General features: G+C 46.3%; 1 protein-coding gene across 2 annotated transcripts; it reads left to right on the top strand.

Moving 5' to 3' along the window:
- The first annotated feature begins 6,441 nt into the window (after positions 1-6,441).
- On the top strand, positions 6,442-9,572 carry LOC123076905 (uncharacterized). Of its 2 annotated transcripts, none has more exons than XM_044499057.1 (2): positions 6,442-7,334; positions 7,441-7,737. In XM_044499057.1, exons 1-2 carry the CDS (start codon positions 6,503-6,505, stop codon positions 7,458-7,460), a joined length of 852 nt encoding a protein of 283 aa, XP_044354992.1. In that variant the 5' UTR covers positions 6,442-6,502; the 3' UTR covers positions 7,461-7,737. The 2 variants fall into 2 exon arrangements, with proteins under 2 accessions (XP_044354992.1, XP_044354991.1); XM_044499056.1 differs by adding an exon at positions 9,157-9,572 and having other exon boundaries at positions 6,447-7,864.
- The last annotated feature ends 3,300 nt before the right edge of the window (positions 9,573-12,872 follow it).

Genomic DNA, 12,872 nt, shown 5'->3' with positions numbered 1-12,872 from the left:
AGGGGGAAGAAACAGTAAATACAATGCAAACATAAGCATGACGATGCGTGACATGACAATGAGCAGTGCGAGGTGTGTCCTAACGCGACAGTAGGTGGTACCGGCGAAGGGGGGGAACATCCGGGAAAGTATTCCCGATGTTTCGCGTTTCGGATAGACGGACCGGAGGGGGAAAGTTGCGAGTTCGATAGGTTAGGGAGGTGTGGTGGACGAACGGACTGCGTATCCGGATTCGTCTCGTCGTTCTGAGCAACTTTCATGTAGAAAACATTTTCATCCGAGTTACGGTTTAAAAGATATGAATTTTCAAAGATGATTTGAATTTCTGGAATTATTTGAATTTAGCAAAAATGAATTATGACGTCAGCATGAGGTAAGGCTGACGTCAGCAGGTCAACAGGTCGGCTGACCAGTCAAACCAGACAGGTGGGTCCTACCTGTCATAGACAGTGGACTAACAGAAGATTAAATTAACTAAAATTAGATTAATTAACTACTGGACCCCACCTGTCATAGTCTAATTATCTAAACTAATTAGTTTTAATTATTAAAATGTTTTAATTATTGGATTAAGTGGTGGGGCCCGCACGTCAGTGGCTGGGGCCTGCCCAGTCAGCCCAGTTGACCAGGTCAACTGGTCAACAGGGGGCCAGAGGGCCAGAGGGCCCACTGGCAGTGACCCAGGGGGTGGCCCCAGGTGTGCCAGCTCAGCGCGGCCGGCGGCTCAATGCCGGCGACGCCAAACGCGGCGGCGCGGCTCGGATCTCGCCGGAAAACGCGTACAGGGCTCGGGGGGAGCGGGGCTAGTCTCATTCGAACGAGCTCGCAGTGCCGCATCCAGTGGTGGCCGTAGCATCGCCGGACTTGGCCGGAATTGGCGCCGGCGAGCGGCGGAGGTGGCGGCGTGCACGGGTGCTCGACGAAAACGGAGCTACGGCGTGCTATCGAGCAAATGGAGAGGCTAGGGAGTATCTACGCGTTGTGGGGAGTGCAACGGGCTTGAGCCCGTGACCAAAAGGTCACCGGAGCCTTGCCGGCGGCGAGCTCCGCGGCGATGCGTTCAGACGCAAGCAGAGCGGCGGCTACGAGAGCTCAAGAGGCCGGGAGAGCGAGGGGAGAGGATGAGGGGCTCACCACGCGGCGCAAGAAAGGCCCGTGGGAGGCTTAGTAGCAGCAGTAGTCGCCGGAGTCGAAGAAGACGGCGGCGACCCGAGAAGAAGCGACGGCAGTTGGGGTGATGTAGGGGGTCCCGGCTCGAGCAGGTGTCGGGGAGGACGGGCTCTACGCGGCGGAGCTCGTGGACACGTCGGGGAGGAGAACGGGGCTCGGTGGCCGCGGGAACGACGGCGGCGCGTCGGCGACCGCGCTCGGGCGGTGGGGGAAGGAGGGAGCGGCGTGGATCTTGGGGGGGGAGAGGGAGAGGCGCAGAGGCCGAGAGGGTGAGTGGGGGCGAGTGGGAGAGGGGCCCGAGGAGGCGGGGCGCTGGCGTCCTTATCCTCGACGCCGGCGAGGGGGGGTCCGCGGGGACGCGCGTGTTGCGACCCCGGTCGGGGGAACAGGGGGGGAGGCGACCCGGGGAGGTGGGCCAGGCCGGCTGGGCCTGGGGTCGGCCCAGTGGGCCAGGGTGCAGTGGGGGGGGCTTCTTCTTCTCTTTTTTTGTTTGTTTCTCCCCTGTTGCATTTTCTTTTCTTTTTATTTATTTTCTTTTCTGTTTTAATTCATTTAAAAGCATTTAGGCATTTTCTAAAAACATGTTCTCTATACAATAATTATGAGTGCAATATCTGGCACCCACCGAACATTTTTGTTTAAACTTTTGAAAACTTTTATTATTGACATTAATTTGAATTTAAATTTTGAAACGGTTTCGAATCATCGCGAGGTTAACAACAGTAACCGTGGTGATGTGGCATCATTAGCGTGGGATTACTGTAGCTTAATTATCCGGGCGTCACAATATGCCAAGAGCATTTAACAAGTGTGCAAGTTGTTGAAAGAACCAAGTACAATCACTACTCTCTTTTGCAACAGCAACAAGAGTTAACTGTAGTTGATGGGCAAAACAATGAACATAATAGGCAGAAGGAGACTCATCCATAATCGGTTTTTTTAGGCCATTAGCATTACCTTTCATGTTGCTAGCTCCATCATATCCTTGCCCACGAACCATTGCAAAGGTCAAATTGTACTTCATAAGCATTTGCTCAATTGCAGCTTCAAGTGTCAAAGAGGTAGTATCTTGAACATGAGCAAGACCCAGAAATCTTACAACAGCCCTTCCTTTCTTATCAACATAACGGAAGCAAACTGCTAACTGTTCATTCTGATACACATCACTAGACTCATCTGCAAGTATTGCAAAGTGGCCACCATCAAGTTCTTCAATGACTAATTTTGTAGTCTCCTGTGCACAACATTTTATTAGCTCATGCTGTATATCATGGTGAGTCATCTTGCAGTTCTGTGGAGCATTTTTTAGAACAACCCTATCAACCTCTTCAAAATTTCCAGCTAGCCAATTTAAAAGCTCAAGAAAAATTCCTTTATTTAGTGAGTTTTCACTTTCGTCATGTCCTCTAAATGCCAAGCCTTGGTGCAATTGAAATCTCAAACATTTGAGTGTCCATGTCAAAGGCTGCTTATACACAGCCTTATATTGTGAGGTGTTTGAAGCAAAAGACTCCCTAGTTGATGCTTGTGGTGTAGTGAACATATCATACTTCTCTTGAGCTTCAGCATGAGCACTACTAACCTCACCTTCATGTTTCTTCAATCTCGATTTCATGTTCCAGTTCCTAAATCCATTCTTCACAAATGCATCTCCACCGGGATATTTTGTCTTATCCTTGAACAAATAGCAAACAAAGCAGAAAGCACTATGTTTTGTCACACTATAGTCAATCCATGGAAATTCTTTAAACCAACCACGGCAAAAGCGATGGTCAACTCCACTTTTATTTGTATACTCAAAGTTATGATTCTTTGGTTGACATGGCTTCATCTCAATATACCTTCTTCTTACTCTATCTTGGTCATTGACATCATACATTGAGATGGGAATCCGCTTCCCAGGATCAGGTTCGAGTGCCTCCAAATCTGCTTCCATTGGTTCATCATCTGCATCACTTGTTTCAGCATCTTTTACAATTGGGGTTGGGGTTGCTTCTCTGCTCTCCGGTTCACGTTCCGCATTCGGTGCTTGCACTAACGCCAATTGCAAATTGCTCTCAAGCTAAACATGAGAGGTACCCGATGCAGCTGCACTCTGATTCGGTGTAGACGTTTCATCAATCTTCTTTGCTTTTGAAGCTTTTTCCCACAATGCAAAAATCCTACTGTCACCACCAGTCCCATTCTTCTTTTTCATCTACATTACAACAAAACAAGGAAGAAATTAGCATCTACAAATTAAATCAACTACTTGCAATAATTAGGTAAGCAATATCGAATCAACTAAAAAACTGAAACTCTGTTTTCTTTAGGACTGTACCTGAACGCAGGGGAGGAGAAACTGCTGCAGGGGGGGGGGGACACCGATGAACAGATGAAGAGCAGAAGAGGGGGGGGGCGACGGGGCTGGGGTGGCCGAGCGGGGCGGCCGCAGTAGTGGGCGGATGGCGTCCGGCGAGCGCCGGGGTGGGGCGGCGATGCAGTCCGGTCGGCGCAGCCCCCTGCCCCCGGTCGACCCTGGTGAAGAGTAGAGGGGCTTGGCGGCCGGTGAGCACTGGCGGCGCTGAGGGCGGGGCGGGGCGGCGGCTAGGGATGGGAAGTGGGGATTGGGGAACGAGGCAACGAGCGAGTCAGCGAGAGAAGGGAGCGAGCGGTGGGCGCATGCGGACGTGAGGTGCCTCAGCGCCGCCAGTGATCACGGCTATGGTGACGGAGAATCTGACCTTCCTGGATGAGCAGCAGGGGTTGTACCGGTCTATGGTAGTGCCCCCGACATCCGCCGCGAACAATGGCGGATGCACATCATGCGGACGGGGAGTGGCGCCCTGTTCACGGAGATCGAGGCACAGGCGGACGCCGAGGCAGCACAGGCGATCGCAGACGGGGACGCTACTGCCTGCGCCGGCAACTTTGTGTCGGTTGCGTCACCCACCCAATTCATGCAGTGCGGCAATGACCATGTGGCTGGCCCGTCCACGTCCATCATGGACCTTAGCTTCACATGCGACATCCATGGCCAAGCGGCGGACTCCGACGAGGAAGAGCGGGACGTGGGAGACATATTTGGGCGAGTGGAATATTGACGTCTCCATGTCAGCGAAGATTTGGACTAATGACTTTAGCTATGCAAAAAAAAAGTTTAATAAAATATGTCAAACTTTTCTCATTTTGGTCTGGTTTAAAGAAAAATCGTACGGTTTGCATTAAATTTGTCATGTTTATTCAAGTCACCTTTGAAATGCGGCTCAAATGTTTAGGCATTACGATGGATGGCCGGCTCTCGTGTCCGTGTCCGCCGACATGTCCAGACACATCCACGGACGAATAATGACTTTGATTTGAGGACGGTGTTGGACATGCCCTCAGAGCATCTACAACAGGAGCCCCATCCCCCCTAAATGTTTGGGCGACATGCCTGATCATTACCTAAACAACAACTTGTCGTCCAAGCGAACCGCGCATGGCCAACCTAAACGTCCGGGCTTACTGGCGCCACCCAACCCATATATGGGGTGGATATGGGGCGAACTGGACACGCCCGGCTGCCTTCACCGCGCGAGACCGACTCAAGATGGCCCATGCTGTCCCCACCTTGTGCCCACAAATACCCAACCTGGACGGCTAACCATAGTCAAACCTAACTCCTCTTGATCGCACTGCTCCACTGCCCGTCTCCTCCCCTTCCTCAACCCTCCTCTACACCATGGCCGACAACGGATCCGACAGTGGATTCGACTCCATTGGTTGGGCAGAGCTCGTCAAGGAGGACTTCAGCTCATCCACGCCAGACGAGGAGGAGCTCGTGCTCCGCATTGCCCTCCGCCACTCATGGATGGACACATAATTGAACTTAATTTGAAAACCACAATATATGAAATTTGGTATGGAATCCAAATCTAATTGAACATAAGAAATGATCCAAACCATTCAAAATAAACATAACAAATCGCCATATCAAGTTTGGATCCTCATCGATGATGAGTCGTCCAAAATTAACTCAACAAGAGAGTTCAACCTGCAAAATTCTCACATCAATTTCAACGGCAATTCTCCAGACATCACAAAAAAATTGGTGAGGAAATTCCTCGAACACCTTCTGGACGTCCGAAGGCGATGTGAACAAGAGGAAGCGGTGACCAGTCAGGGAGGTCCGGCGAGCTTGGGAAGCGCGGCTGGGAGAGGCGGTCGGGTCGGGGCGAGCTCTTTGAAAAAAATGGGTTCAAATAGTGCTGTTTTTTCAAAGTTAGTTTCACAACCAATTTTTGTTTTTTTTGTCACGGCCTCCTCGAATGTACAAACACCACAAAAATTTTCAGGCACATCACGCATTCGAGCATCTTAGATGGAAAAAGAATACATTTTTAATTAATTTTCAATTATATTTAATTTTACGGTTCATAACACAAATCACCACACTCGAGATTGGGATTCCCATTTTTTTACATGACCTTTTGGAACAGTTTTTTTAGCCCAATTCATGTTATACCAGTTTTTCTATATGGGAAATGAGACTTGTCGAGGATGCTCTTGTACGTCGTTAAGTGTTGTAGAGACACGGTAATGACTGCGACTACTTTTTTGCGAGAAAAAACTTCTAATCTATTCATCTTCAATCATGGTAATACAACGAACATCAGAAATAATAAAAATTACATCTACTATGCTTATGTTCATAATCACCTCCGCAACATCCAACGCGATAGTTTAGACAACATTGATTTCGGTCTCGATAAAAACTCCCTGCTCATCCCTTAAGAATGCAGCTGATGTGATCACAATAGAGACGATGACAATGTGCGATGGATTTATATTGGCAAATTCTCTGGGATTCAACCGGGTAGAAGCGGAATCTAATTCTCAAATTGTTGTTGAATTCTCCTCCGGGCAATCAAGATGGTGGGATGCGGCTTCGGCGATTTGTGCATAATGCGTGGATGTTTCTTCGTTGATTGGGAAGGTCGTCATTAAACATTGTTTTCAGTCTTCTAATAAAACGGCACATGTGCTAGCAAAAATTTCTGATCTTATTGTAATAAGACTTTGTCTAGTTGGTTGAATGAGCCCCCTGAGTGTACTGTCAGTCAGCTTGTGAACTACTCCTATGTCTTTGTTTTGTCTTAATAAAGCTATTCATGATGGCCTTTTCTAGAAAAAAAACATTGGTTTCAGTCAGATAATGTCGCGTTTTTTTAGGGATAGTGTCACGTTTTCTTGCATGTCGGCCTGGTGCCCGATTTTTCCTTGGGCTTGTTGGGCCGTCAGAGCCCACACAATAGTCACTGCCCCCTTTCGCTGAAACGAAACCCTCATTCCACCTGAGTGCGGGTGCGCCATGGCCTCGCCGCAGCAGCCGCCGCCGGCGAAGAAACCCACACCACTCCCCCCGACGACCATAAGCGCCCTCGACCTAGACACCCTGCGCGAGATCTTCCTCTGCCTCCCCTCTCTCCCGAGCCTCGTCCGCGCCGCCCTCAGCTGCCACACCTTCCTGGACGCCGTCCGTTCGTCGCCCGCTTTCCGCCGCCGGTTCCGTGCGCTCCACCCACCCCCGCTCCTAGGCCACTTCCTCACCACCCAAGACACCAACATCCCTACTTTCGTGCCTCTCCGCAGCCGCTCCGACCCGGACATCGCGGCGGCCGTCCGCGGCGGCGATTTCTTCCTCACCCGCCTCCCAGTCCCCGAAGACGGCGCTGTGCCCGTTCCTGCACCCGTCTCCGCCCCCGAAGATAACGGGGATGGCGTTTCCGTTCCTGTCCGCGCCCCCGCACCCGAAGACGACGGCGAGGATGCCGTCTTCGGCTCTGAAGACGACGACGAGGATCCCATCCCCGACCTCGTGTGGTCATGGTCAATAGATGACTGCCTTGACGGATTCGTTGTTCTCGACAACTGGAGCACTCAGCAGATCGCCGTCTACAACCCGCTCGCGCGGACCCTGGATGTCTTCCCCCTGCCTCCCCACCAGGAGCACTGCAAGAACTGCGAGCGCCAGTATTCTGATTACTACATCCTCGCCGAAAAAGAAGAAGACTCCTTGCCGTACCGTGTCTTGTGCGTCCGGCACAGCGAACACGGGGCGCGCACCATGGTCTTATCATCGGACACCAGCAAGTGGCAGATTTTCCCATGGGTAGACATCGACGGGTTCTGGCCTAGCAATGGTAAGCTGGTAAATGGCTGCATCTATTGGACCATTGGGATGATGGACGCCCGCGTGCTTAACACTGCTACAATGCAATTCTCTCGGATGGATAATCCGCCACACAGGAGAGGGAGTGACGTCTTGACGGCTGGTGAGACCAAGGATGGAAGGCTCTGTGTGGTCTCCGCACCTAAGGGGCCATTGACATTTGAATCTAGGCTTCTTGTTTGGATCCGGAGAGCCGGCGACAATGGCATCGAGAGGTGGATGTTGCACAAGTCACTCCCGTTTCAGGAGATGGCTGGAATCATTCGGTGTAGATCCAGGGAGGATAATGTTAAATTTGAAGTGACTGTTAGGGCGATTATTGATGGCTTTGTGTACTTCTCTGCTTATTGTCGGGTGATGCCGCATCAGCATTCGACTCCCTGGCTCCTATCCTTCTGCATGGAAACAGTGGCGCTGAACAAGCTTGGTCGCATCCCTAGTGGTTCTTCCTATCCCTACATCATGCCGTGGCCTCGTTCTTTGGTTGGTATACACAACAAGGTGACTAATCCCTCGGCTCAATGTTGATTGACTAGGAGGATCACTAAGCATTATTTATCTTTAAGTTATGAACTGTTGTCTTGCCATGGTAATTCGATTTACTTATCTGAATAAAGAATAAATCAAGATGGTGAGATTCTGTTGAGAATTGTCAATCATTTGTATATCTTTGAGCATACTAGCAATCATACTGCTACTCTATGCATATTGGAAAAGCATATAGAATATTTTCAAATTCTCTTCAAGAAACAAAAGGAGTAATTTGCCAGAGATCCCCTCAAAGAATAGCTACAGATATCTTATGAGAATGTAACAAGTTTCATATATCCAAATAGATTGAGTATTTTGTGGCGATCAGTAAAATTTCTACATTGTCAAATGGGAACTAACTTGTTTCTCATTTTGCTTTTGTTAGCAAGGTCGCGTAAGTTCTCTGGTTTATCATGCACATACATTTAAAAAAAGAGACATCAAATAGCTGGCTGTGCTATGTAGAAAGTGGTTTGTAGTGTAATTCTTTTTGCAGGTGCACATCATTTGTTTTAATAGAAAGGTTTGTAGTGTGAATTTTATGAGGCATATTGGTCCTAGCAATATATCACTAACGCCCTCTGTACTAGTAGACAATGTATTAGCTAGATTTTTCTTGGCATTACTTATCTCAAGTTTGTGTGCCTCGTTAGGATTACATCTTTGTGATGCACCTGGGCTGTTCGGAGTATATGCTATCTTTATACTTTCCTTGATTGCATCGTGTCACAAACAGACCCGGAAATCAGGAAAGATGGTCAGCTATTTCTTCAGCACTTTACAAGTTATACAATGTCATCTCCCGTTGTCATTTCTTCTTTTTAGATAAAACAACCTACACATACATTCCATTTGGTGAGGCTGAGGACATATCTTAAAATAGATTTTGAGCTATATCGCGTACACTTTTCTTAGCTATAGCTGATACTACCATCTTTGTCATCTCTGGCAGTAAAATCAATACTCTGCCACGTGCACCAAGCTTCAAATATCTACTGAGTTCAATGTTATGCAAATCAAGATGTAGCTGCCCTCCTGCACAAGTATCTTTAGCTAAAATTTTCTTTTATGGCCTTGTTATATATCTTGAAATGATAGCAACCTAGAGCAATTCCTGATTTATCAGGCAGGGTGAGAACTGAGAACTAATTCTCTGATTTAGCAGCCAGAACCCAGAAGAGAGTAAAAGTCGATTTTTTTCTCTTTTTGCAAAACCATCTAATCCAACTTGGGCTGATCGAATTGATATCTCTATTTTACAGCAAACCAGCTTATCCAGTTAAAGACACATGATTCTCTTCTGTGTTCTTGAATCGAAGTGATGTCTGCTAATTAAGCTGCATCACTGGGCTCCTCAGGCAAAGGTGCAGAAGAAGAAACATTTGTGCCGTTTGTAATGGCAACATGGTTGGTTCAAACTAAGGATCTTGACTGGGGAATAAAGAAGCGGGGCAGCAAGTTTGCAAGCAGGGCTTCATCAATATGCTGGAATTGTTTGTTCACATGAAGAATCTAAACTATCTGCAGTTAGAATTTGCAATGTCCTGTCCGAACTTCCGTAGAGCTCTCAAGGTGCGGAGCTAATGTCTGTCAATCTATGGAATGGAACATTGAACGACTACACCGTTCATGTATTGAAACAGTTTCGGTACATCAATTAGAGAAGAAATTATACGAATTTGCCATTGTCGCCAGTCTTTCCTGCCACACGGCTCGTACCTATGTGTGGAATTTTCGCATGTGTTTCTATGTGAAACAAAGCGAATGTAAATTTGATGTACACACACCCGAAGACAAATACGTAGCAATATCTTTCAGATTGATGCAAACAAAAATAAACCTATAGTGGTGTTGGGAGACAGATGCTGGACAAGACAGTCCATTGCAGGAGATTGCTGGTGTGGCCTTTTTTTTAAAACATTTTCTTTTTGAGATGGGTGGCCTCATTCTTTGCTGCACAACAAGGTGAACCCTTGTCCCTAGAAAAAACAAGGTGAATAACTTCTTTGCTTGCCCTGTTCGGGCTATGTAAACAACTTCTCATTGACTATCTATTCAAAGCTTTTGCATTTTCTTGAAAAACAATAAGGTGGGAAGAAAACTAGAACTGGGAATTTCTTTTCATACTTCTTTTTCTTAGTTATTAGCTGTCTTTTTCTTAGTTATAGCCTATCTATGGTTTTAGTACAGATGTGATCCTGGTTAGATTTATTCATCAAAAGAAAAAAAAAACAAGATGTTGATGTGTTATTGTGGATTGCTGGCCATCTGTGCACATTTGAAGAGAAAATTACATCTACAGTAATTGAACTTGACTCTAGGGTTCACCTTGGTCACTGTATTCACGAAATCGCAAGTTACGGTCACCGGGCTCGCTGAACCGAGTCACTATACGGTAACCCATACCGTTTCGGCTCGTATCACGTGCACGTGGACGAATTTGACGGAAAAAAAAACACTTGGACTTGCCAGCTGTACAGGACACGTCGAGGGTTTCTGCTCAGCCGATTCCCCTCTCGTTCCCCTCATCCGCCTGCTAAATCCCTAGCGCAATCTCTCATCCCCTCCCCTGTCGCTCGAATCCAACAACTGCATCCTCTGCTCCCCTTACCTCTCGCCAAATTGCGGCGACAAATTGGTTTCGGCCGCGATGTCCGGCGCGGGTAGCTCATTGGGGGCCGGTGCGGGTCGGCTCCCTTTGATCCAATGCCCTGATTGCAAGATTTGCCAGATTAGGCGGTTTGAGTCCACAAGTGAAAACCATCCTGGGTGGATCTTGTACAAGTGTATGAATCATAAGGTTAGTATAAGAACATTGACTGGATGTTGTTGTTAACTCTGCTTCCCTTTTCATTTGATTTTCAAATTTGTTCTTGATTTGATTTTGAGATATGTTCTTGATTTTGTCAAATAGGTAGGGAAGCAACCTTGCATGTTTTGGCACTGGGAAGCTAGTTACATTGAATATTTGAAGCTACATGGACATCTGAGAGGTGAATCTGTGGATAGTAAAGTAGTAGAGATGAAGAAAAAGAAGAACACGACAGAAGTGGATCCTGAAGATATGATGAAGATGCTGCTGCTGCTAAAATCACTTCCAGGAGATGTTGCAGACTTGGTTGCTGTAATGAAGATAGTAGTTGTACTACTATTTGCAATTCTCTTTGTGTTAGTGTTAGTTCTAGTTAGGATGTGAGTGCTGTCAATGTTGGCAATTGTTGCACTAAGTAAGAAGGAAACTTTTGTGTTGTTTGATGTGAGTGGTAATACAAACCTTTGTGCCAGTAATATTTGTGGAGACAATTTTGCTGTTGCAAATTAGAGAAGTGAAAAATGTTATTATATGGCATGAACTGATCAAACATTTTGCATTTGGTAACATTCATTTGACAGTTGAACACTGACAAGAAGGAAGAAGATTGAAATTTGAAAATTTGCATTTGATAACACATAACAGTACTGAACTGAACATGCATTTACCTGTTGAACAAATGAACAACATGAATTTGATAACACCATTTCTTTAGCATAACAGAAACCGGTCATTCATAGCTCCTTGATAACACACATAAGTATTTCAAAAGCATACAGTACTGAAATGTTCACAGTTTAGCATGTCTTAACATCTAGAAATTGTAAAATACTTCATCCATTACATTAAATGGTCATTCAGGACCTGAATTCATCAAACATGTTAACTTTCTTGTGCTTATTTGCTGCAGCAGCTGCTTTCTTCTGCAGTGCATCAATTTTCTCTGCTTCTGCTGCTGCTTTCTTCTCTTCTTCAGCCCTCTTCTTTGCCTTCAGTAGTTCTTGTTTTTTAGCCGCTGTTGCAAGCTTCTTGGCCTCAAGTTCTTGCTCTCTCTTTTTTCTTGCCTCTGCTTTCAAAGCTTCTTTTTTCTTGAGTTTTTTTTGGCCTTTTCAGCTTGTTTCTTGGCAAGGGATTCACCTGCTTTTTGCAAAGCAGCAGCTTCCCTTTGTGCTAGGATTTCAGGACACCTCTTTTCATACAATATTTCATTGGCTTGCTGCTTGGCCTCCCTCATCACTTCAACTCTAGATGCAAGATTTCCTAATCTTGTTGCAGTGCTGCTGCCTACAGATGGCATTGCAGCTCTAGCTTCTTTGAGGAAAGAGGTTTTAGGCAATGGTCCTGGCATCTTTCTTTTTCTTTGTATAGGAGCCTGTAACAGTAGTGAAACATGATATATATTTCACAGCAAGATTATATTTTTAACAAGGTTCAATTGATATACCTCATTTCTCATGATTTCCATCATTGAATGTGGATGAAGAGCTCCAATTGGAGGCATGTCATGTTCCTGTGTGACAACATGCTCCTCACTTGCCTGTGTCATTGATGGTCCAGGTGCTTGTTCTTGTGTTGTAGCCTACGCATTTGCAACAAGGTAAAATGGATGTTTCGAGCACTGAAATATTAGCCACAAGGTAAAATGGATGTATCGAGCACTGAAATATTTGCCACAAGGTAAAATGGATGTATCGAGCACTGAAATATTTGCCACAAGGTAAAATGGATGTATCGAGCACTGAAATATTAGCCACAAGGTAAAATGGATGTATCCAGCACTGAAATATTTGCCACAAGGTAAAATGGATGTATCGAGCACTGAAATATTAGCCACAAGGTAAAATGGATGTATTGAGCACTGAAATATTTGCCACAAGGTAAAATGGATGTATCGAGCACTGAAATATTTGCAAATGTTACCTGTGATAGAGTAGGTTCATGTTATTCTTCAAATGTTGCTCTTGGCCTCTTCCTCATTTGCTTCTGCATAGGTTTTGCTGCAGGTAGTCCTTGCTTGAAGGCAGAGCATCCTTTCTTATTATGTCCAGGATTGTTGCAATGGCTGCAATGAATAATTGTGCCATGTCTTGTAATCTTTTCCCCTCCTTTCTTTGCTATTACCTCCCCTGGTTGCATTCTCCTATTCTTGGCCTTTCTCCCTAGTTT

Source organism: Triticum aestivum, chromosome 3D (genome assembly GCF_018294505.1).
Source record: "Triticum aestivum cultivar Chinese Spring chromosome 3D, IWGSC CS RefSeq v2.1, whole genome shotgun sequence".
Taxonomy (NCBI): Eukaryota; Viridiplantae; Streptophyta; class Magnoliopsida; order Poales; family Poaceae; genus Triticum; species Triticum aestivum.
Note: the sequence above shows the minus strand (reverse complement) of the source record. Positions and strands in the feature narration are given on the sequence as shown.

What these genes read in the sequence shown, in the direction of transcription:
- LOC123076905 (XM_044499056.1), top strand. Translation starts at nt 6,503, where the DNA reads ATGGCCTCGCCGCAGCAGCCGCCGCCGGCGAAGAAACCCACACCACTC. An exon ending in TGGTTGGTATACACAACAAG is followed by an intron (nt 7,865 to 9,156) that starts GTGACTAATCCC and finishes TCTATTTTACAG; the next exon opens with CAAACCAGCTTATCCAGTTA.